Source organism: Podarcis vaucheri, assembly GCF_965113315.1.
Source record: "Podarcis vaucheri genome assembly, chromosome: 1".
Lineage (NCBI taxonomy): Eukaryota > Metazoa > Chordata > Lepidosauria > Squamata > Lacertidae > Podarcis > Podarcis vaucheri.
This window is the reverse complement of record NC_138759.1, coordinates 130,112,698-130,138,407: the sequence shown is the minus strand read 5'-3', so window position 1 is coordinate 130,138,407 and position 25,710 is coordinate 130,112,698. Positions and strand designations below refer to the sequence as shown.

Below are 25,710 nucleotides of genomic sequence, written 5' to 3'. Positions count from 1 at the left end.
AAGAAGCAAGGCATAACAGGTTAACAATGGGCGTAATCCACATGAAATTCAGCACTTTTCAATTCCATCGGTTTCAACGGGAGAGAGTGGAGCATGTGCTTACTTCTCTCATAGAATTCAAATATTTAATTTAAGATGGATCGGACCGGATACTAATCCTATACGCTAACTGGAAGGGCCAGAAGTCCAATGAGATATAACGTTTTCAGAAGTAATTACAGTTGTAAAAATCAATTTGTGTCTGCCAATTGTTCCCCAAACTAGTCACTGCTCTGTGGATTTCGATTCCAGAAAAGCACGTCAGTGTCCAAGTCACCTTATAGCAGGCAAACCTGCATTTCTCTATTTATACTCTTGACACCGTAATTAGAAGGGCGAGGGCTTGGCATATTCAAATTCCTTTCGCAAGTGAAAAATGCTCCCCTGCAGGAAGACAAACAGACTTTTTTTAACCAGCTGGCAAGGGTTCATCCTTTCAGTTGTAAGTAGAACAAGATGCCATTGCTGCGTTGGGAAACACAAAGCAGCAGAATGGATTAATCTTTCATGTTCTCCTGAGCGCAGCTGTCAAGAGATCTATTATACTGCAGAGGGCTCAATCTTGCCTGCCCTACGCTGCCCCCCCCCGCGCCCCCAGCAGAGGCTGCAGAAACAGCCACAAACGACATGCTAAACATCCTGGTCTGAAATGTGTTTCTTAGAAACAAGCATCTGGTTGTTTCAAGAGAATTTATTTCCTTGAAATGTGTTCAGGACTCGGGTGCATTAAGATTGCTAGGAGAAAGGATTGGCGGGTGAGAAGGCTACGCGAAAGCAAAGCCTGCAAACCACAAGATGAGTGCGTGCAATTGGTTGCATCCTGCATTCAGTCTGCGAGCCAGAAATTATCCAATGGATGGTTGCTGCCCCACATTTGTCATACATTGGTACCTTGGTTCTCAAATGCCTTGGTACTCAAACAACTTGGAACCCAAACACTGCAAACCCGGAAGTAAGTATTCCGGTTTGCGAACCTTTTTCGGAAGCTGAACGTGCTCCGGTTTGAGTGTTACGCTTCTGATTTGAGTGCCACAGTTCCAGTTTGAGTGTTACGCTTCCGATTTGAGTTACGCTTCCGATTTGAGTGCCACACTTCCGATTTGAGTGTTATGCTGAGGTTTGTCTGTTTTTGCTGTTTATTTTGCATTTCTGTGGCTCTTTTTTGGGGGTGACTGTGTAGAACCCAGTTCAGCTACTGATTGATTGATTGATTGTGTGACTGCAGTACATTTTTTACTGCTTTCATTTTATGGATCAATGGTCTTTTAGATGGTAAAATTCATGTTGAAATTGCTGTTTTAGGGATTGTTTTTAAAAGTTTGGAATGGATTAATCCATTTTGCATTACTTTCTTTGGGAAAGCCCACCTTGGCTTTGGAACTCTTTGGTTTTGGAACAGACTTCTGGAACGGATTAAGTTTGAAAAGCAAGGTACCACAGTACAAAAGAAAATAAGAAGAAGAAAACCAACAGGAAACTAATAGATTTCTATGTAGCCAGGTATAAAACACGGTAATACATATCAATTGCTATCCTTCCACGTTTCAAATCTTCCTACCATCAATGCTTCGTTAGCATTACATTGTAATGTATTCTAAGAGACGGCATTCTTCCTATGCAATCTGGTTATTACAGACAGCAAAAAAATGGTAATCTGAAACACAATGTATAGAAGATATAATGGGAAGCAATTTCCTATTTGATGCCAGCTATCCAATACTCTATACAGTCTCGCCTTGTCTTTAGCTGCCTAGATATCTTCCCTTGTTCATCTGCTGCAATAAAAGTCCAGTCCTCTATGCCGATTTTCTTTTTAGGTCGCAAGTTTAATCCCGTCATTAATCTCAGAGGAAAACAGCGGATTTTATACTGAGCACTCCGTAACAGCACTGGAGAGTAATGGTGATGGAAGCTACTGTTCATGCATTCATGTCGTCTTTAAAAAAAATACTATTAGTTAAGAGGGGGGGAAACACACTATCCATTTAATCTTTTTTTTTTTTTTTAAAAAAAGGTATTCACAATCTGCTAAGCATCCTAGTCCACCTGTCGTCTACTGGTAATGTGTCTCATCCTCTGAATCTCAGCAATCTATGCTGGGTTTGCAACTGTCTCTGCCGCTGTTGCTGTTTAACAGATTTAATCAATCAAAAAGTTGATTCAATGGTCATCATCGAAAGCAAACTAAGGCCAGGATCCTAAGCATCCTTCCTAGGGAGTAAACCCCACTAGACATGGTGGGAACTGACTTCTGAGTAAATGTGTCTATGACTGTGCAGCTGAAATCGCATACTGAGGTCATTTCCTGGTTCACTTCAAACAAGAATGTTTACCTGGCTCTGTAATTTGGCAGTTCAAAGCCCATTTTTAAAGAATGAACACCAGGACAATCAAGAAATACCAGTGTGGAACAAGTGGGGTGGGGGTTAAACACGTAAACACAGGGCTTATTCACACTGAAAATTTACTTTGGGTTACTGCTGATTCCCCTTTGATTTAACCAGCAGCTGACCTGGGAAAACCTAGGAATTGGTAGCGTTTCCACTGGAAGTTAATTACACACTTCAGTCACGTTTGAGAGCAAACTGCGAGATGTAAAAGTTTGTAGAATCAGTGGCCGTGATTGGCGTGGCATATAAAGGCAGAAGGAGCCCAAATGAGCACCTGGGAGCAGGAATTTGGCAGAACTTCAAACCGTGGTTTCTGAAGCTGGCTTTTTAACTACCATATTTTTTGCTCTATAGGACGCACTTTTTGCCCTCCAAAAATGAAGGGGAAATGTGTGTGCATCCTACGGAGCGAATGCAGGCTCCTTGGCTTCAGCAATAGCAACGTATCACTTTTAGGCATCAACACAAAGAACTATTATTTCTACATACCTAGTGGGCAGCTTTTCAAAATCCACATCCAGAAACTGTTCGTAACTAGAAACAAAACTGTCCAACCAGAGCTTCAAGTAGTCTGGGTCTTTCTGCAAAGGCAAACAGATTTAAAAAGTTAAGTTTTCTTCCGAAAGCATTTGTAAATGTGTGCGTCCAATGCTGCCCCATTCCTGCCCTCCAAGTTTCCTGCCATAATCATGTATTTCTTGGTATTGAGGCCACTTTAAACTTGCCAGAATACCACTCTGCTTCCTGACACTGCTACCCTGACGCTGAGATATTCCCTAACAAGACTGAGCATTGCCCAGAGATTCCACTTCCCCAAACACTCAAAAATAATAAAATGAAACATAATACGACATCAGCAACTTCATACAACTTTTTTATAACCATATCCAATAAATTGGGAGGAAGGCAAGGACATTGACTTGTTAGGTCCCCAAGACAGGCTATGAGATGATGATGATGATGATGATGATGATGATGATGATGATGATTTTAGTATTGATGTATTATATTATTTATACCTCACCCATATGGCTGGGTTTCTCCAGCCACTATGAGATGGAATGGACGGGCTTACGGTGGTAGAACAAATGCAAGCTTAAAAGGACAGAAGGTCAATCTCTCCTTTCTTCAGTTGACAACAGATCTCAGGAAGCAGGACTGGAAAAGACCTATCAACAAGAAACCTCAAAGCTGCTGCCAGCATCAGTGCAGAGCTAGGTGGACGAAGTGTCTGACTCTGTAGGCGCAGCTTCTTGTCTTTAACATATCCTTAGATGTTATAACTTAGCTAGAAGGTATAAGAAAGAACATCTTTTTGGCAGAAGCAGACAAGATAAAGAGTGGGGCAGAGCAGAAGGGGAGGCTGGGGAGCAACTGAGCAAAGCCAACTTAGAAACTGTCAAGGTGGTCATTTTTGCCAACGACAGTCAAACATCATTGTGTCACAGCTGGCCAAGAATAAACTTTGGCTGCAGCTCATAGCCAGTGAGCAAAGAGCTTAAGCATGAGCCCAAGTCTGGACGACACACTAATCCAAACCGTAGCTTAGCTTGGAGCAGAGCAGGAGTAGAAAAGCCAGGGGAGGTGCAAAGCAGCTGCAAGGTCCTCTCCAGAAGGCCACATATTCGTGCATTAAGCCAATTTAGTTTCCCATGCTGGGTGAATCAGGCCACTGGGACCATGCCAAGTTCCATGGTGATCACAGCTAGTCCACCACTTTGAGTGGAACAGTCACAGCAATCTCTCGTACTACTGGGTACTTCTCTTACAATACGTCTCTCTGCCATGATTTAGCACAACCATTGCTGCAAGAAGCTGAACACAGTTTGCAGAAAGCTGATGTAGCTCCTGTGGAAGTCAACCACATAAAGACATGGGCGGAGCAGCTCTCAAACTTGTGGGCATTGGCAAGTCCCACAACCTGCTTTATCGGGTTTACATTTGTGAGTGCATGGTGAATCGCCTCCAAAATTCCCATCCCTTCTCAAGTGGAGCCTTGAGTCACCATCTTCATCTACCCAAGGAAAAGCAACTCCGATATGAATTTCAGGAGAAGCTGTATGGAACACAGGGACCTGTAGAATTAATTGCAACCATTTTTTTAAAGTCGTGTTGTTGGCACCCGTCTGTCTTGAGAGACCACTGGAGTGTGCCTCTGGGGCAAAGACAATCCACTGGAGAATCACAGCACCTGCTGTGGCTGCAGAGACCGGTAGCTCGTAACTGCTGCTTCCTCCTGCATTGTTTCTGTGGCATAAGCAGCATCTAAGTGACCTCTCCAGGGTGCAAGCCTGGGCAGTGTGTAGGAATTTCCTGGGCTGCCCAGACAATAAGACTCCACTCTTGGCCTTGCAGATGTGGTCCAAAGGAGAGCAGAGTAGTACCTTTGGCACCATCTTGGCTGCAGGTCGCATACAAGATACCATCCAACCATCTTTGGCTTTCCACTCTGGATTTTTGTAGGGTTTACTCCTTAGCCTTGGGACACGGGTGGCGCTGTGGGTTAAACCACAGAGCCTAGGACTTGCTGATCAGAAGGTTGGTGGTTCGAATCCTTGCAACGGGGTGAACTCCCGTTGCTCGGTCCCTGCTCCTGCCAACCTAGCAGTTCAAAAGCACATCAAAGTGCAAGTAGATAAATAGGTACCGCTCCGGCAGGAAGGTAAACGGCGTTTCCGTGCGCTGCTCTGGTTCGCCAGAAGCAGCTTAGTCATGCTGGCCACATGACCCGGAAGCTGTCTGCAGACAAACACCGGCTCCCTGGGCCTATAGAGCAAGATGAGCGCCGCAACCCCAGAGTCGGTCACGACTGGACCTAATGGTCAGGGGTCCCTTTACCTTTACCTTACTCCTTAGCCTTAGATGTCCCACAATGCAGTGGCTACAGGCAAATGTAATAAATTTCCTTCTATACATTATGGGGGACTTGTGCTCCTTCTAGAATCTACTGAAGCATCTCTTGGCCTCTCATTGATAAAAAGTAGTCATGCCCTCAGCATCATCCACGAGGATAAGGAGTCTTTGCTCAAAGACAGGGACAGACATCAAAAGACTATTCTAAAATAGAAACACTTCTTCAGGAGAAGAAGAAAAAACAGAACAGGAGGGTGACTCACTTCCAGAGTAAACAGGAGTCCTTCACTAGAGTGTTGTGTTGCTTTTAAAAAAACATTTCTGACCACCACAGCTGACAAATCAGCCCATTCACCTACGTGGCAGGGAACAAACGTAGAAATGTGTCCAAGAAATAAACTCGACTCCTAAGGAAATGGAAACTTCCATGTAAGACACCGGTCTGTTTCAATATAAACCAATGTTGAACTACAGTCACGGTAACCACCACAAAGGCTCGGTGCTACTTTTCCTGGGTGTGATGTCGCAAATCACACAGGTAACCTGAAAAGGTTATTCTTCAGCCCTAGTCAACATGGCCAATGCTTTAATAGGAGTCATAGTCCAACAACTTCCAATAGGTACCACGTCAGCTACGCCTGAGCTAGGTCACTCACATTGCTCCAGTATCGACTCACAGATAATTCAAGGAGCATCTTAGATTCCAAAATAATTCCTGCGCGATCAAGTTTCTATCTCACAAGTGGTTCCTACAAAAGCACAGCAGCTTCTCTGCAGTTTGAAGTTTGCTGATCAATCCATGCAAGTTGGCAGGCCAAGCCAATGGGGACTAGAGATGTGAAGGCTTGGGGGTAGGGAATGGAAAAATGTATGGGGGGAATCTACACACACACACACACACACACACACACACACACTTTCCCATTCTTCTGCCAGTGTCCTAAATATGGAGGCAGCAAAAAAACTGGGGAGGAAACAGTTTTCCCTCCCAAATTGTCCATCTTTCCCCCAGACCTTCACAGCTCTACCCAGGACACAACAGCAGGTGGGACCAATGAGTGTAGCCTCGCTTTCCCTGTCACACTTTTGGAATTGAGTTGTGTAGGGTGGAGGGAGGAGAATAGGCACCCAAATAGGGCTTCTGTTTTACAACAGGCAGTCCGCATTTGCAAACTCCCTGCTGTCACCAAAAGCCAGAAAAGGCACATCCTAATTTAGAGAAGAAAAGCTCCCAATTTCAAGCAGAGCTAGTGACCTCCTGGAAAGTGGTATAGCTGCTTTCAGTCAAGAGGAATGTCAAAATTAATAAATAGAAGCATTGGGGAGTGGGGAGAAGCAGCGGCCAGGACTGAAGGCTGGATTGCTACCCATAGTCCCATGCATTAAGTGCTTGTTAAAGAGAACAAGAGGCTGAGCTATGGCAAGTGGTTGCCTTTTGGTGTGTTTCCTGGAAACAAGTAGCAGCAAGAGCAATTAGCAGTGTACTACACAGCTCCAAACAACTATGCTTGGAATCTCTGAAAGTCCTCATAGCGATGCTATATATAACTTGTTAGGGTACTTGTATCTTGTTTATTATGCAGCAAAGAGAGAGATGGGCATATTTGAGGGCTTCTCCTAAGCATCCGGTTGGCCATGGTGGGGAGGGAATGGTGGACTAGATAAGGCAGGGGGAGCTGACACGATGCCCGGCTGTTAGATTATGATGCCCATCATCCCTGACCATTGACCATGCTGGCTGGGGCTGATGGGAGCTGGAGCCTGACAGTTTCAGGAGGGTACCAGCGGCATGCAGTTAATTTTTTCCGTAGGAGAACAGTTAGGGTGACCTTGCACATTGGAACAGCATCATGTTTCCTTCCCTAAGCCGGGAATCATAGGAAAGGAGGCGCCAGGGCTTTGGCCAGATACTGGAGCCCTTCTGCCTCCTTCCCAAAAGCAGGAGGGCTTTGGGAAGGTGGTGGGAAGGCTCTTGGACCGATTGGAGCATCGTGCCTCCCTCCCTAAGCCAGGCAGAAGCTTCCCAGGCTTTGGGAAGGAGGTGCCAGGGGAACATTTAGGGAACCAGCCTAGTCCCCCTAGTCCACTGACAGCACACCACTGGAGGGTACCGTATGACCTACCCCTGAGATAAAGCCTTTGGTGTGATCCAGTACAGCTGTTATGTTCTTACTCTTAAAAAAAAAGGAATTCTGTAGTTCAGCAGCTCACATTTTTTCACCAAAAACCCTGAATACTCCAACCTGTCCAAAATCATGCAAATTTGATCATAATTTAGTCATAGAGCTAGACTGGAGCCGTGCTCTTCCGAATAACTAGACATCTTATTATGGCTATGGGACTGATTTTAATTCAACCAGTTGGACAGTATTTCCGAATTCACAGGACTTCGGCATTTTAATTCCCTGGGCTTCAGTAAAGCAGCCTTCACAAACCTGGTTCTCTCTTGATGCTTTGGACTACCAAACAGCATGGCTGTGCTAGCTAGGGCTGATGGGAGTTGTAGTCCAAAAAATACCTAGAGGGCACGAGGTTGGAGAAAGAAGTCTTCCTCGTTTAACAACCTGAACAGGAAGTGGAGGTCCCTAAGCAAGGTTAAGCAACAGATCACAAGACAATATACCTGTCACTCAGCAAGCTTGGCATTAGTTCATTAAGAGGTTATAAGGGAACTGTCAGGATTTTGTGCTCCACTACAATATTGTAAAGATGCACAGCTGGATTCTTCAGTTCATACAGTGGTACCTCTGGATGCGAACGGGATCTATTCCGGAGCCCCGTTCACATCCTGAAGCGAACGCAACCCGTGTCTGCGCGTGCAGAGGTTGCGATTCGCCGCTTCTGCGCATGATGTCATTTTGAGCGTCTGAACATGCGCAAGCGGCGAAACCCGGAAGTAACGCGTTCTGTTACTTCCAGGTCGCCGTGGAGCGCAACCCGAAAACGCTCAACCCGAAGCTACTTCAACCCAAGGTATGACTGTATTTGCCATGGCAAAACTGGAATCACAATGTAAAATAAAATCCAAACATAGTGCTACTTACAGAATTACAGGTCATGACAAAAGCTGTAATTAGATAACGTTTTAAAGGATTTTGAAGAGCAGTTGCCTAAACAAAAGGGCATGGCATCTAAGAAGCAAAAAATAATAAATAGGTTGTCTATATTCTTTCAAGCTTAGAGGTCTGAAAAAGCACTCCACCAAGCAGAGACAAAAAGCATGGCTTTTCAGTTTGGGGGACACTTTCAGGATTTGCCCAGAAATGGCTTTGCAACTCATCAGCTTCTTTTCCAAGCAACACTAAGCCATGAATGGGACCGCTGCATATTCCTGCATTGGACTAGATGAGCCTCAGGGATCCTTCCAACCAGGGTTCGAAATTAGCGAGCGCCGGTCACATTTTGCGACTGGCAACCAGCCTTTTGCAACTGGATGGAGATGCCATTTTTGCTGCGGGGCTGCCTGGTCTGGTAGCAGGGCAGCAAAAAAGCAAAAAGGCACCTAAACATTTTGTTTGGGTCCCACAACCTAGGTCCCAGGGACCACGTGGCTCCTAGCATTCATATCCCAGTTTCTAACACTGCTTACAGCTCTACAGTTCTGATTCTCTGATAAGTTTCAAAACAGTCCAGTTTCGTAACCCATGGTTTGAAGCTAGCTTGTTTCAGCGCTTATCGGGGTTTGTTTTAAACCACAATCCATGGTTTGTACTCAACAAGCGGCCAGGTTTTGTGGAAGCTGAAGCTCTGCCAAAGCTCTTCTCTTCCCAGCTGTGCAGTGGGGAGAGATGTAAGGGCCCTAGGCTCATGGAAGCGCCTTCCTGATCATATCAACAGTGTTACATGTGGTTAAGCATTACATGTGAACACAGCCAATGGCTCAGTTCACATGCCAATGACCCAACTGAATCCATGCACGCTTCAGGTTTCTGTGGTCTAATTGTTTCCCTACGGCTCAGGAAAACCATAGCATGCTCTTATGTTCAAACTGAGCTATGTTTTGCGCAAACTCAGTTTGTTCCCTAATTGTGGCTTAGAGGCAAATGATGGTTTTCCAAACCAGGATGGGATGGGGGAACTGGAGTGAAACTTTGATCGCTGCAGAAATATAGGGGCTGTGCCAACATTTGATGATGTTGGTCAGGCATAGGCAAACTCGGCCCTCCAGATGTTCTGGGACTACAATTCCCATCATCCCTGACCACTTGTCCTGTTAGCTAGGGATCATGGGAGTTGTAGTCCCCCCCGCCCCAAAAAAAACTGGAGGGCTGAGTTTGCCTATGCCTGATGTTGATCAAAAGCCACCAATTCTTGAAAAATATTTTGATCTTATCATTCTTAGGACTTGTATGTAACACACATGGGAGGGTGAGAAAGATCACCATCTGGCTGCTACAGTATATTTTTAATATTGACAATGCTGTTTAACTAGCGGGCTGGGTAATAAAGTTGGGCAAAAAGATACTGGATGCATTTCATAGAATCATAGAATCATAGAGTTGGAAGAGACCACAAGGGCCATCGAGTCCAACCCCCTGCCAAGCAGGAAACACCATCAGAGCACTCCTGACATATGGTTGTCAAGCCTCTGCTTAAAGACCTCCAAAGTAGGAGACTCCACCACACTCCTTGGCAGCAAATTCCACTGTCGGACAGCTCTTACTGTCAGGAAGCTCTTCCTAATGTTTAGGTGGAATCTTCTTTCTTGTAGTTTGGATCCATTGCTCCGTGTCCGCTTCTCTTTCAAACTGTTCATTCCCTGCGCCAGCATCTTGGTTCTGTACCATCCCTTCCTTATCTCCCGTTGTTATCACGGTGCTGCCACCGCTACCCCTGCTGTTCCTAGCCTAGCTATCTTTGTCCAAGATGGGTTAAAAACATCATATGATGGCAATCATCTGCTGACCAGGACTAAACAAACCAAGATACCAGGAGGAAAGAATTAGGAATGCTCAACTCTCAGGGATGCACCGAAGATTGTGATCAAAAGGGGAAAAAACAAATAACCTTGTTTTGTTGCTGTCAAACAAGACAAATTCTCATTTTAAGAGGTTTGCAAATGTTAAAGGGTGTATTGTCAAACACTTGAAATTTAGGGTTTGTTCTTATTTCAGGGTTGTATCAGAGCACACCTACTGAAATTAATGGGCACAGCTAATGCAGGTCCAGCAATTTCAAGTTTTAGTTTCAACTTCCCATATTCCAACAACTTTCCTTTGCAATGCTATACAAAATGCACCAAAATGGTACCTCTGGTTAAGAACTTAATTGGTTCTGGAGGTCCATTCTTAACCTGAAACTGTTCTTAACCTGAGGTAACACTTTACTTAATGGGGCCTCCTGCTGCTGCCGCACGATTTCTGTTCTCATCCTGAAGCAAAGTTCTTAATCCGAGGTACTATTTCTGGGTTAGCGGAGTCTGTAACCTGAAGCATTTGTAACCCGAGGTGCCACAATTATAAAAGGTTGTGTGTGCTCCACATGTTTTTTTCCCAAATAAATTTTATTGGTTTTCATGTAAATACAAGCCACGTCGTGTTGTTTTTAAGAAAACCAAGTTAACCTTCTGAATGCAACCAATCATATACAGTGGTACCTCAGGTTACATACGCTTCAGGTTACATACACTTCAGGTTACAGACTCCGTTAACCCAGAAATAGTGCTTCAGGTTAAGAACTTTGCTTCATGATGAGAACAGAAATCGGGCTCCGGCGGTAGCAGGAGGCCCCATTGACTAAAGTGGTGCTTCAGGTTAAGAACAGTTTCAGGTTAAGTACGGACCTCCGGAACGAATTAAGTACTTAACCTGAGGTACCACTGTATAGTATGCATATCAGAATAACAATTATTGTTATTTGAGGTCCGCTATGACAGGAAGGGGTGAGGAGCTAAGCAAGGGACTAAATTCCTGCCCCAGTCCACTCAAAATCCTTATTCAACAACTCATCTGGGCTCTGTCCTTTCACCAGGCATCACCACATATTTTCACAAGCACGTAAGACCGAGAGCCTTGCTTCCCTTTCAAATGAAAGTCAAGCAGCTTCTCAGGAGCCTGAATTCTGCACCAAATGCAACATTTTGCCCTCCCACAGAATCCCAGCAAAACACACGTGCGAGTCTTACATAACGCACAAACAGGAGACAAATAGGATTGGCCGGCTTGAGCTTGCAAGAGCAGCAAAATTCGCACGCCTTGAAATTCTAATAGCTTCAGATTTTCTGCCCCACGTTCTGCATTTTTACAGCATGCCACATATGCTTACAAAACCCAGATGAGACTCTCAACCATTTTCTACCCCCCTCACTCCCAGAACTGCAATCCTATGCATGTTTACTGGGGGAAGGGGGGAAATCCCATTTAAATATGTTTAGGATTGCAGCTTCAGGTTCATTAGGGCAGGGGTCGGCAAACTAAGGCCTGTGGGCTGGATCAGGCCCAAATGCCTTCAGGATCCGGCCTGTGGACTGTCTGTGGATCGGCGTGGGGATTCTGTTCATTTTTTTTCTGCATCGCCATTTTCCCCCACCCCACCGTGGCGGCGCCTCCTCCCTCCCTCCCTCCTCCTGGCTTCTCCCTGCCCTGCCTAGAGGAGGAAGGGGGCTGGGCTGGGCTCGGCTGAGTGCCATTTTTTGCAGCCCCACTCTGGAGCCAGCCCTTTCATGCCGCTCATCTTCCCTCCACTGCCGCCACCACCCTGGTGCTCCTGTGAGGAGTCCGGAGCTCTGCCCGCTGGCTGCACAGCAGCGATCTGGCCTCCGCTGCCGGAGGGAGGGCCCCAATCCCACCCCCAAAGTGCAGACGAGGTGCCGGAAGCAGGAGGCCCAGCAGGCCACAACGCACCACCAACCCCAGGCGAGGACCCCTATCCAAACAATGACTACCATCAGTGCAGGTAAGAAAAAAATTTAATTTAAATTTTTACCATCTGCAGTACTGTCTGGCCTGCCTGGTGCTCTTGCATGGAATGTGTCCTATTAAAATGCATCTGTGGGTTATTTATGGGGCCTGCCTGGTGTGCATAGGAATTCGTTCATTCCCCCCCCCCTGCCCCATATAGGCCAACCCCCCACAAGGTCTGAGGGACAGTGGACTAGGCCCCTGCTGAAAAAGTTAGCTGACCCCTGTATTAGGGAGATAAGGTAAAGGGACCCCTGACCATTAGGTCCAGCTGTGACCGACTCTGGGGTTGCGGCGCTCATCTCGCTTTATTGGCCGAGGGAGCCGGCGTACAGCTTCCGGGTCATGTGGCCAGCATGACTAAGCCGCTTCTGGTGAACTAGAGCAGCGCACGGAAACGCCGTTTACCTTCCCGCCCGAGCGGTACTTATTTATCTACTTGCACTGGCGTGCTTTCGAACTGCTAGGTTGGCAGGAGAAGACCGAGCAACGGGAGCTCACCCCGTCGCGGGGATTCGAACCGGCAACCTTCTGATTGGCAAGTCCTAGGCTCTGTGGTTTAACCCACAGCGCCACCCGCGTCCCATGTATGAGGGAGAGGAAGCAGCTAAACAGGACAAATTCTGTAAAGAAGCATCTTCCTTTGTCTGCCCAAGACCTCCGCTCCATTTCATGGGAGTGACCCATTAATGCATCCTCTGCAGCCTGGAGACCTCCGTATGTTTCTGACTACAACTCCCACCAACCTAAGCCAGCTTCCGAGGCCGATGGGAGTTGTAGTCCAAAAACATTTGGAAAGCACCCAGTTGAGGGAGGCTAGTCTAGACAGAGACACTGATGGCACACTCAGAACGTTTCTAATGTAAGAGCCATTCTAGGCAACATCCCGACCCTTCCTCCCATATCAGGCAATAAAAAACGATATTCCACTGGGAAACTTTAGCCGACTCTTCTTCATATTACCGTATTTTTTGCTCTATAAGATGCACCAGACCACAAGATGGACCTAGTTTTTGGAGGAGGAAAACAAGAAAAAAAATATTCTGAATCTCAGAAGCCAGAACAGCAAAAGGGATCGCTGCGCAGTGAAAACAGCAATCCCTCTTGCTGTTCTGGCTTCTGGGATAGCTGTGCAGCCTGCATTCACTCCATAAGACACACACACATTTCCCCTTTCTGTTTAGGAAGGGAAAAGTGAGTCTTATAGAGCAAAAAATACGGTATTTCTGTATCCCTTCTCCTGCTTCTTTTGCAGCTGACTCCTTAGCTTTCGGAAGATTAAAGCATCTCTCAGAAAATCTAAAAGTATCCAAGTACATAAAAGAAGTGGTTGCTGGAAGCAGCAGTCTTATTCTGACTCAAAAGGCAATTTTTTCTAAATGCTAACCCAGTGAGATATCATCTTGAGTCAAGACCTCCTGTTAATTTTTCCACATCAGATGGGTGGGGAACCTCTGGCATGGCAAACATTTCTGAACTATATCTCCCATCAGCCTTTGTAAGCATGGTCAATGGCCAGGCATGATGGGAGTTGGAGTTCAGAAATACCTGGTGGGTCAAAGGTTCCCCCACACTTGAGTTTGTGAAAAATGAAAAACACAAAATGTGAGAAAAGGAAGGACCTTACTAAAGCCACCTGTTCTGGGCCCTAGTAACAGATTTATTGTGTGTGGATATCATTCAGTGCTGGCCAAGCTGTTTTGCCACCTGAGGCAAGCGTCAAAATGGCGCCCGTCTTCCCATTCCATACATAAATGCCAATCGGATGGGCAGCTGAATCTTACTACAATGCTGGCAGTGAGGAAAGAATCCTGCACAGTTCCAAAGAGACTTCACTGAGCTTCAACTCAACCTGATGGTAATAGCCGGAAGAGCAAAGTTCAGTCCTTTAGAGCTATACCAGGAAGTACTGGCCGCTATAAACAAAAGCTGGATCAGCCGGTAGAAGCTTTCAATACTGGATTCCCCACACTGGGGGTGGGGATTCTTCAAAACGGAAACCATGGGAAACCTGAATCGTGGTGCAACCCGCCGTTACGTTAGTCACAAAGCATCCATCCTAGCAGAACATCAAATTAGTGCAAAAATACTGTTAATTATGATTTCTTGAGGGTAACTTTCAGCATGTTTATCCAGCAGAAGTTGGTAAATCTCAGCCATTTCCCTTATTAGCTGGAATCAAACATTGTTACATACATACTCAGTGACGTTATTCTAACAATGGACTGGAGTGAACGTTCACAAATAGTTATATATACTCTGCAACCAGGCTAAATCTATGGCTCTTAATAATAACTGTCTTCTCTGAAAAAGCAAGACTTTTTAAAAGCACATCACTTGATGATTTACTGTTGACGATCAGCAGCTGAACATGTGAACTGACCGAATTTGAAAACAATTTTGGTTATTGCATCTGCGATGGCGGCAGCAACAGTCCATTCGCACATGAAAGCTATCACATGATTAAAATCACTTAGCAAGTGTGTTGTGATGAGGAATGTTTTCCCCTTAGGCTGCGGAGAACAAGTTTTAAATCTCCACTCGGCTATGAAGTCCATCGGGTGGCCTACAAAGATGTTACATGGATAAAACTGAACTAGGAATCATGTATGGCGCCTTGAGCTCTTCAGAGGAAGGGTAAACATGAAATAAACACATAAATGAAATAAAGTTACATGGCTGAACTAGCCCTAAGACTGCTTTTAGAGCAGGTGGGGGGGAAACCCTCCAGGTATTGTTGTACGACTCCCATAAGCCCCAGCATGCATTGCCAATAGCAAGGGATGATGGGAGTTGTAGTTCATCGACAGCTAAGTGGCTGAAGGTTCCTCGTGCCCCATAGCTGTCAAGCTTTCAGATTTGAAAATAAGGGATCAGCAGCCTCACCTACGGGATATCTAACAATCCGGGATAGCAGCGGGAAACGGCACTGGAATAAGGGAATTTCCCGCAAAAAAGGGAAGGTTGACAGCTATGTCAAGCCCCCTTTAGAGGTTGAAAGTAATCAGCTGAGAAATCTTTTTAAAAGTAACAAGCAAGTTGTAGGAGACACAGAGCTAGCTACTAAGACAAACCCTTTTGCTTCAAGTTTGATATATAAAAGCAGTGGGAATTTATCTCCCACAGATATCATATACAGTGGTACCTTGGGTTAAGTACTTAATTCGTTCCGGAGGTCCGTTCTTAATGTGAAACTGTTCTTAACCTGAAGCACTACTTTAGCTAATGGGGCCTCCGGCTGCTGCCGCACCGCCGGAGCACAATTTCTGTTCTCATCCTGAAGCAAAGTTCTTAACCTGAGGTACTATTTCTGGGTTAGCAGAAACCTGAAGCGTATGTAACCCGAGGTACCACTGTACAAGAATCATTTTTAAAATGCACTTTTTTAAATGCCTTGCTCATCCCATACAATGAAATCCTTTAGGCTTTTTACAGCATGTTTTATAAAGTAAGTCATAAGTCATGTGACTGAATAGAACACAGTCGGTAACTCTCAGGGAAAACTGTGCTGTGCGATTTGCCAAAATTCATCCGGAAGTAGAAGCCCATGCATTTCCCACGCTCTCTCTGAGAGGCGGTAGGTCTTGCACTGTCACAAAATAAACGCTACGTCTCAGGATTAATGGAATATTTTCAAGGCCAATTCAAGGCAAGGTTTTTGGTACCCGTGTCCCGAGAACCCCAACTAAACACTCATACTTTGCCTAGGCATCTAAGAAAAACAGAACCTTGAAATGTGCTTAATTCATAGTTGCAACGCTCTCTGCATACTTTTCTCCTTCCTCTTCTAAATACTGGTCTGAATATCGAGTCAATTAAAATCCACCCTCACAGTTCCTTCTGCAAGAGGCTGCCAACTGCCATGTATTAATGTACTGCTTTATATACAAGTAAAAGCATTTTAACCGACTGCATAGCATGACTAAACTTTTAAGAAACTCCATGGGGAAGTGTCAACTCTCAAGATTAAAACAAACCCAACTTGCATCCCTTGCCATAAACTAACAGCTACAAGGGCAGACTGGGTATGTCCAAAGGGCACAGGGAAAAGGGCCTTTTCAGTAGTGGCCCCATGCTCTTTGAATTCCCTCCCTAGAGAGGCAACATATGATTTTACTTTTAAAAGTAAAAGTCATGGAAGCAGAGTAAAATTATTGCTTTCAAACCACAGTGACTCGATTTTTAAAAAAGAAGTAATAATGGTGTCGTCACCCCCTAAAAAAAGGCTTATTGTGTTTCACGAAGAAGAAACAGTAACTACATTTCAGGTGAATGAAAAACCTGTTTGGGCAGAACTCAGTTTGTTAAACATTTGGGTAAAACATTTCTCCATAACCGCCACCGGATTATAAACACGGGGTCTTCATCGTTTTACACTTACTTCAAGTTGTTGTTTTGCCAAAGTGACCTTTAGTTTTCAAAGCCCCAAAGCAGAATATGACCTGAGGACATCCCTGACGTGACAGCTGTCTATATAGCCACAACTAACTCCTAAGACTCTTAGGTTACCCTGTCAAAGTGGCAGAATATTACAGCTAGTGAATCAGTGGGCTTGTGAAGTGGAATGTCCACCTGTCTGGTGTATGTATGCTTCTATCCATCTTTCATTAATATACTTGAAAAAATAACCAGTTCAATTACTTCTCCTCACTTTCTCACCAAATGTTCTGCCCCGATATTCAACAATTCCACAGGCTGCTTTTCCAAACATATTATAAGCAAGTCATATTACTTTCCGGGTGTGGGTGGGACAGGATTGTGACCTCTCCCACTGGGGGTACATGTCCATCTCCAGGCAGTGTTCAAACCTCCCATTGTCCTAGGCGCATTTTGCGACAGGGAATTTCATGAGCGCGAGCGGTTTCTGAGCGCTGCGTGCAATCCTGCGTCGAAATTTCAGATTAAAACTGCAGAGTGGACGGAAAGGAGGAGTTTTTTCTGCCTCCCCACCTCCAGCTACTCTCTGAAGACTGCAGAAGAGACCCTCTTAAGAACATGAAGGGGGTGGGCAGGGGAAGGACTAGGGGTCAGCAAACCTTTTCAGCAGGTCAACTGTCCCTCAGACCTTGTGGAAGGCCAGACTGTATTTGGGGGGGGGGAATGAACGAATTCCTATGCCCCACAAATAACCCAGAGATGCATTTTAAATAAAAGCACACATTCTACTCATGTAAAAACATGCTGATTCCCAGACCCTCTGTGGGCTGGATTTAGAAGGCAACTGGTCCAGGCCCCAGGGCCTTAATTTGCCTACCCATGGACTAGAGCATGTGAAAAATTAACGTAATATTTTAGCAGCAGTTCATTTATTTTCAGCTCTGTATTCTTGTTTTTTTAAAAAGCAAGACTAGACATTGTGTTGTTGCACCCATGACCTAGGTGTAAGGTGCCATTTAAGCTCCTAGCTTTCGTATCTCAGTTTCCACCACTGTCTCCAGGATGTAACAACTGTTCCACATTTGACTTATGGACAAACAATCCGCCATTTATCAAAGGGCTGGCTAAACTGTCCACATCTTTGTAGACTGCAGCACCCATCACCAACGGCCATTGCAATCTATGCTGAATGGGGCTGACAGAAGACGGAGTCCAGCAACACAGAACAGTATGGACAGATTTAGTAAGTGACTTAAATCTATACATGATGGATTTTCCATGTAGGGTCTCTTCAACCAAGGAAAGCACATATCTGGACAAGAAGCCACAATCTAGTTCCTCCACTACATGTAGCCAGCAAGATCACCTCAGTCGGTCCAATGCCTTTTTTAAACAAAAAACATGACCCCCAAATTCTATCCTCTTCCTGCCACACAAAGAACAATTTACAGAGCTTGGATATTTTCTGCTGTTTCAGTGCCAATCCAAGCTGCATTTGTCTCTATAATGAGTGCAGCTAATCTTCCCTTCAATAGCCAGAAAAGTTTTTTTCTAATCTTAAATGGCAGAAGACGAGCATGCGTTAGCAAACAAAGGAACTTCTGCCAGGTTTTCCCCCCTCCACTTAGGGCATTCACTCAATGGATGAAACTTTTCCTCTGCGGACGTCTTGACAGGAATGCAATAAAGTCAAAACAGACATCTGAACAAGTGCCCTAAAGTGGCAGAAGTGCTTCATGCATTATGCAGTCATTAACTCGGTATCAAAACAAGAAGCCCACATATTTCAATTTGGCATACTGATCCAAAAAACAATGGGCCTGCTCCAGCCACAGCGAAGCCCTTTTACGTGCTATTGATTTCAGCAGAGAGGCAAGCACCTGCTCAGAATTCCTCCCACTGGGAACAAAACAGGACTCGCTGCATGTTGAATCGTACCCAAAGTTTGTCACCGCGAGACTATTTTACGGGGATCCTCAATCTCTGCTGGAAACAGGATTGAGGCTCCATTTTATCTTGAGCGGTTATTGCTTCTTACCTGGCTTTCTTGAGTTTTACTGCTGCTTTCTGCGCAGAGTATTTTTTTCAGCACAAAAAAGGAGATGGTATTATTATACGTGGCATTTTAAAAAATATATGCATAACACAATTTATTGTGTCAAGTCAAACCACGTGCCATTGGTCTCTGTCTCGTCTCTCATTAAAAAGTAAAATCAGAAGGAAATTGTTTTATGGTTTGACCAATTCAAATATTTTCACACTCTTTTTTTCCTAGAAGTGGCAGAGCTCTATTCCTAAGTAGCCCCTGGCATACTGGCACAGCTTATTATGTAACAATTCCAGCCGTGTAATCCCCCTAAGCAAGACTACACAATTTCAAGTGAAATTAATAGCTCATCTAAATACTGACGCAAATAAAACAATTTAGTAGACATTTTATTCATTCACCGTTACATTTTAATTTGTGGGTTTAAAGAAAACAGTTTCAGCAAATGAAAGACGAAATCATTTCACGTGGATAAGAGTATCTCTGCTCCTTTTCAGTCAAATAAGATGAACCTCAAAAGGTTGACTTTTGCAGTCACTCCAAGATGATCACCCGAATCTGAGTCACTCAACTCATAAACAGGAGAGCAGAGAAACAAAAACAGTACTGATATATATTCCTCTGGAAGCTCAAAACCTGATCCGGTGCTGCATTTTGTGCTGCAAACAGCTTCAAAGCAGCCATACATTACTCATAGATTAAAGCGTTAAAGAGCAGTAGTTTTTGCCTGATAGGCTTTTAACTCCAAAGCTTCTGCATTCTCACCAACAGCTGTTGGTCCAATAAAAGATGTCATCTTAACCTACTTTCATAACCAATAAGTCATTTGTGATTCCTGCATTCCCTATCAGACGGTTCGCTCCTAGATTATAAGAAGTTTTGCTAGATTTGATACAACAGAATTTCCAGTCATTCAGCACTCGTAAGCACATACCCAGGCTACCATTCTCAACATGCTTCCTAGGATGTAAGTCACACTGAATTATTGGGAGTGGAACCTACTTTCGAGTCAGCATGGAGAGAACTGACTGAAAGTGTCACCTTCAGGCATGATTGCCGAGAAAAAGAGAATCCTTATACATTAGGATGTCAAGATCTCAAGTGGGCCCTTGCAACGGGCAATATCAGTAGGGGTGGTTCTCATTTCAACCATTCATTCACATAATGTACTTTCTTTCAGGGACATGTTTTGCTGCCTAGGTCACATTCACACCGTATCTCTAAAGCACGGTGGCAAGACTTTAAGCAGCCAGGGATCCACTCTTCTCTGGGCCACCTCCCTGGGGCCACAGAAGCCACAACGGGTGGAACAAGGAATATAAACATTTACTTTGGTAGGTCGGCTAGTGTCTGTCTTGGCCTCCAGGTGTGAGGTTCTTCATAGAATCATAGAGTTGGAATAGACCACAAGGGCCATCGAGTCCAACCCCCTGCCAAGCAGGAAACATTCTTCCACTCCTCCAGAGAGGCTTCTGGGGTTGCATTTGACCCCCAGACCGAAGGTTTCTCAACTAATACATTTGATTTATGTCCCACCTTTCCTCTAAGCAGCTCAAAGGGGAATCCATGGTTTTACCCCCTCCCCATTTTCTCCTCACAACAACCGTATGAGACAGGTTAGACTACAAAACAGTGACTGGCCCAAGCGACCTTCACAGCTGATCGGAGAAGAAAAGTGCTTGGTAGGTAAAGGTAAAGGGACCCCTTACCATTCGGTCCAGTTGTGGCTGACTCTTGGGTTGCGATGCTCATCTCGCTTTATTGGCCGAGGGAGCTGGCGTACAGCTTCCAGGTCATGTGGCCAGCATGACTAAGCCGCTTCTGGCGAAACAGAGCAGCACACGGAAACACCGTTTACCTTCTCGCCGGAGTGGTACCTATTTATCTGCTTGCACTTTGATGTGCTTTCGAACTGCTAGGTTGGCAGGAGCAGGGACCGAGCAACGGGAGCTCACCCCGTTGCGGGGATTCGAACCGCTGACCTTCTGATCGGCAAGTCCTAGGCTCTGTGGTTTAACCACAGCGCCACCCGCGTTGTGCTTGGTAGAGGACAACTTAAAATACCCAAACACGCCCCCAGCAGCTGGGCTCAGTGCTACAAGCAGCAAGTCTCCACCAACTTTTCCAGATATTATTTCCATAAAATTGTAACCCGTTTCGACCCAGCGACGCACATTACCGTCTCTCTCCTCTCACGTGTGCACAATACAATAAACATTATGCAGCGGTTGCATTCCAGGGCTTCCACCTAATGCCAAAGTCCCATATAGTCAAAACCCATTGGGTTCAATGGCGGGTGGGATTGCCAAAGTCATTTTTCCCAGACCCCTGTCCCCTTTTTATTTTTAAACGGCCATGCATGTAAAAGCTGAATGCACAAAAGGTAAATGTCCGTAAGTTGAGGGCTCCCTGTAGTTAGCTTGGAGGAAGCGTTCAGAGGCAAAAGATATTAAGAGCATCTGGAAGGTTTAGGTGGTTTGTACTGTTAGGTAGACTGGGACGCGGGTGGCGCTATGGGTTAAGCCACTGAGCCTAGGACTTGCCGATCAGAAGGTCGGTGGTTCGAATCCCCGTGACAGGGTGAGCTCCCGTTGCTCGGTCCCAGCTCCTGCCAACCTAGCAGTTCGAAAGTACGAAATGCAAGTAGATAAATAGGTACCACTCCAGTGGGAAGCTAAACAGCGTTTCTGTGTGCTGCTCTGGTTCGCCAGAAGCGGCTTAGTCATGCTGGCCACATGACCCGGAAGCTGTACGCCGGCTCCCTCGGACAATAAAGCGAGATGAGCGCCACAAGCCCAGAGTCGGGCACGACTGGACCTAATGGTCAGGGGTCCCTTTACCTTTACTTATTGCTAGGTAGGAATGGTTAGAAAACACTGCTAACTTCATAAAAGTTTAGGTCCCACTTGAAAATGTTCCGTTGCACATTTGCGCTATTTTTCACTATGCCACCAAGTATCTGCTCACTTCAAAACAAAGCTCAATCAGCACGGTCACATCGAGTTTCTAAACAATAGGACGTTTGTGTTTCAAAAGCTCACCAGCTTAGGCAGCGGACTAAAGGCAAATTCCTTAACTCCAAATCTTATGGCTCAGAGGAACATTTCTGCATGTTCTTCTTTGCAACAAAACAATCAACACGCAAACAAAAATGCCAAGTGCTTTTGCGCAATGAAACTGCTGAAGAAAACGCCACCCTAATGCAAGCAAAATTCAGATGAAAGGAACCAGAAATAATACCGGAGCCTAACGAGAATAATTATGATTATGCGGCAAATTGTTGTGGTGGTGTAAACATCTCGTTTCTGTAGCCTGAGATTCACTGTAGACCATCTTCAGCATCAAGTTTGGCAAACTCCTTGCATAATGAGTATACACTCAGGTGGAAGGCTGCATCCAGTCTTGGTTCCGTGGAAAGAAGGCGAGGAAACAAATATTTAAAGTTTTAGATATAACAGATTAGGTTAGGTATGGGGAACCTTTGACCAGCCAGATGCTGTTGAACTACAACTCTCATCAGCCCCAGCTAACATGACCAACGGCCAGTGATGATGGGAGTTGTAGTTCAGCAACACCTGGAGATTCAAAAGTTTGTCATACCTGTCCTATAGGTAAAGGTAAAGGGACCCCTGACCATTAGGTCCAGTCGTGGCCGACTCTGGGGTTGTGGCACTCATCTCGCTTTATTGTCCGAGGGAGCCGGCGTACAGCTTCCGGGTCATGTGGCCAGCATGACTAAGCCACTTCTGGCGAACCAGAGCAGCGCACAAAAACGCCATTTACCGTCCCGCCAGAGCGATACCTATTTATGTACTTGCACTTCGTGCTTTTGAACTGCTAGGTTGGCAGGAGCAGGGACTGAGCAACTGGTGCTCACCCTGTCACAGGGATTCGAACCGCCGACCTTCTGATCGGCAAGCCCTAGGCTCTGTGGTATAACCCACAGCGCCAGCTGCGTCCCTTACCTGTCCTATAGGAGCACATAACTGTGGGCATTTTGGTCAACTGTACCAGCATATCAGGATTCCAATAAAAAAAACAGTCTAAGGCTGCAATGCATTCAAGATGACTTACTTTTGAGCAGACGTGGTTAAGACTGCACTGTTAGCCATTTGGTTTCAACAAAACAGCTTCAACTAAAGCATCCCCCAAGTTTTATTTATTTTTAAAAAAGAAGTTACCTTATTGCAATAGAGCATCCAAAGTTCATACAGCCTCTCTCTGGACGCCATAGTTCGCCTTCCTCAGTCGTGAAGTATCATATGCTCAAGATCCTATCATGCTCACTTTCAATTCAAAATGTTCGCTTTAATTCGTCAATCCAATCAAGGACGGGGAAAACAAGTTTCTCCAATACTCTTGCACGGTTAAATCGGCTAAGGGTGACAATCAGCCCTCTCCTTTTCATCGGTGGCACTTTGGAATTAACCTCTGAAAGGAAAATTGTGCTGGCTGGAACGTGCAGGATGTGTGACGACGTAAGAAAGGAAATGTTATAATTCCATATTACGAGTGCTGAAGGAGATCCCAGGAACTGCTCTTGTTGTTTCTGAATGATGAAATCTCAGTAAGATGTTGTTGACCTCAAGTCTTCATCATCCCCCTCAGTGACAAACTGCATGGTAGAAAATATATTTTCAGTGTACCAAACAGCAAAGCAATGTTGACAGATCACCTGGCAAAATACTTTTTTTTTTTAAAGTACCCACTATGTTGGGTATTTTCTACAATTCACAATAATTTATTTAAATTTAAAGTGCTCGGAAACTCATTTCCCTGCTTTTGCTTCCGTAAGAATGCGCCAGAAATTAGAATAAGGGCATCCCTGAGCAAAAAAACAACAACAACTCTTCACAATAGAACCACCAACATCTCCGGGTTTTCCCCTCCTCTCACATACCCAGTGTCCAAATGTTCCCCATAGCTTAGAAATTATAAAAACCCTAACCATTTTCAAAGGGTGATGAAAAACGGACAACTTCCGGGGCATTTGGGGGGTGGGGTGGGTAGACTGATAAAGCGGTCAGAGGTTAAAGTGCCGACTGCGCTCTACCACAGTACTACTTAAGATACATATTTTTTTAAAAATAATCCAAAATTAAACACAGATCACCTCTCCTCAAACCTTGTTTCTGATGGTTCTTCCCCCCCACCTTCCTCTATTTCAAACACAGTTGTTTTCCTAACTTCACTTGTCTGCCCCTTTTACAAGGTGCCTCTCCTTCAACCCAGCACAATACAATGATGCAACAACAACAATGAATAAATTCTTTTGGGAATTATAGGGACAGAACTACCTAAACTATATAGAAACTTATTCATGTATGCTACTAGAGCCGCAAGAAGGTTACTCGCCCCAAAATGGAAAGAATAAGAAGTCCCAGCAAAGGAAGAATGGATACCAAAACGTACGGAACACGCAGAAATGACGAAACTTACCGGAAAAGTAAGAAATCAAGATTGCAAACTTTTTATAAAAGAATGGAAATGGGTTTATTGGAAAAATAAGAAAGCAAGAAAGCAAACTTTTTATAAAAGAATGGAAATGGGTTTACTGAATATTTACAGATAAACTGTAAACAGGTAAAAACAGGATTGTTGTAATAACCTGCAGTTTGACAAGCGTATATATTTGAAGTAAATTAACAAGTCAGCAACTTTAGTTAATTTGGAATATGCAGAAGATATTGCAAATAAATTGAAGGAACCACAGAAAGAGGGGGATGGAAGTCGAGTTAAAGTAGATTAAAAAGTGAGCAACTTAAGCTAATTTGGAATTTGCAGAAGATGTTACAAATAAATTGAAGGAGCCGCAGAAAGAGGGGGAGGGAAGTCGAGTTCCCAAATGTTAAAAGGATTGCAAAACTAGTATAATGCATAAACCTGAAAAGCACAGATTTTTTTTTAAAAATGAATAAATAATAATAATAATAATGAATAATTTAATGATGATGATAATGATAATAATAATAATGATACTAATTTCTCATCGCCCCCAACCCCACCCTTCTTCCAGGGCACACCACCCCTAATCCCCGTGCTGTAGTTTCAGGAGAGAGAAATTATAGTTTCAGGAGAGAGAAATTATCATTATTCTCATTGCATTTGCCCTCTCCACTTCCCTGTTTCCTTCCCCCCCCCCCCGCCATACCTCGCCCTCCTCCAGCCCCACAGCCAGGCGGCTCTCCCCTCCCCGCCGCCCCACAGCCTGCCAGGGGCTCCTCGCTCACCGGGGACGCGAGAGGCTCCTCGGACCCCGGAGACGAGGCGCCTTCTCTGGCCGCGGACTCAGCCCAGCTCGGGGGAAGAAGCTGAGGCGGCTCAGCAGGACGAGGAGGCGGCGGCGGCGCTTGGTGCTGCTGCTGCCGCCGCTGCTGGCAAATGGGAAGCCACATCGGCCGCCCCGACGCCCCGCCCACATTCCAGCGCTGCCTCCTTCCGCCCCGCCCCGCGACGCAACCACGTCCACCCTTCGGGCGGAGGCGCACGGAGATGACATTGGCGGAGGGGTGGAAGGGAGGGAAAGGAAGCCGCGGCGGCCATCTTGGCTCCTGGCAGAATCTTTTTCCCTTCCCGCACACTTCTTGCTCTCTGTTATATAACGGGAGCATACTTTCCAACATTTCTGAAAAGAGGGACGTCATATTCAATAATAATAGTTGTTGTTGTTGTTTCTGTTGTTGAGGTTTATTACTATTATTATTATTATTATTATTATTATTATTATTAATATTAATATTATTATCATTATTATCATTATATTTTTCAATAATAATAATAATAATAATAATAATAATAATAATAATAATAATAATAATTAATTAATTATACCCCGCCCATCTGGCTGGGTTTCCCCAGCCACTCTGGGCGGCTTCCAACAAAAAACTAAAATACAATAACCTATTAAACATTAAAAGCTTATTATTAAAAGCTTCCCTAAACAGGGCTGCTTGTTATTCCTATTATTCTATTTATATTAATCATTTTATACTTTTATTGTTTATTTATTATTATTTATTGTTATCATTATTTATTATATTATCGTTTTTATTTATTATTTACTTATTATATTTAGTAGTACTACTCTGTGTTTCTATTATTCTAT

At 44.7% G+C, this 25,710-nt stretch overlaps 1 protein-coding gene across 3 annotated transcripts in view; it reads right to left on the bottom strand.

Moving 5' to 3' along the window:
* NBEAL1 (neurobeachin like 1) overlaps nucleotides 1-25,001 on the bottom strand; it is a 137,320-nt gene extending 112,319 nt beyond the window's left edge. For all 3 annotated transcript variants that reach the window (XR_014219356.1, XM_082221222.1, XM_082221223.1), the window contains exons 1-3: nucleotides 24,836-25,001; nucleotides 22,787-23,220; nucleotides 2,919-3,010 (exon numbers count right to left, since the gene is read on the bottom strand). Coding sequence is in view for 2 of the 3 variants with exons in the window: in XM_082221222.1 (XP_082077348.1) it covers nucleotides 2,919-3,010; nucleotides 22,787-22,837 (143 nt within the window). In the remaining variant the exon portion in view is untranslated. The remainder of the gene's footprint in view (nucleotides 1-2,918; nucleotides 3,011-22,786; nucleotides 23,221-24,835) is intronic.
* Between the last annotated feature and the right edge of the window lie 709 nt (nucleotides 25,002-25,710).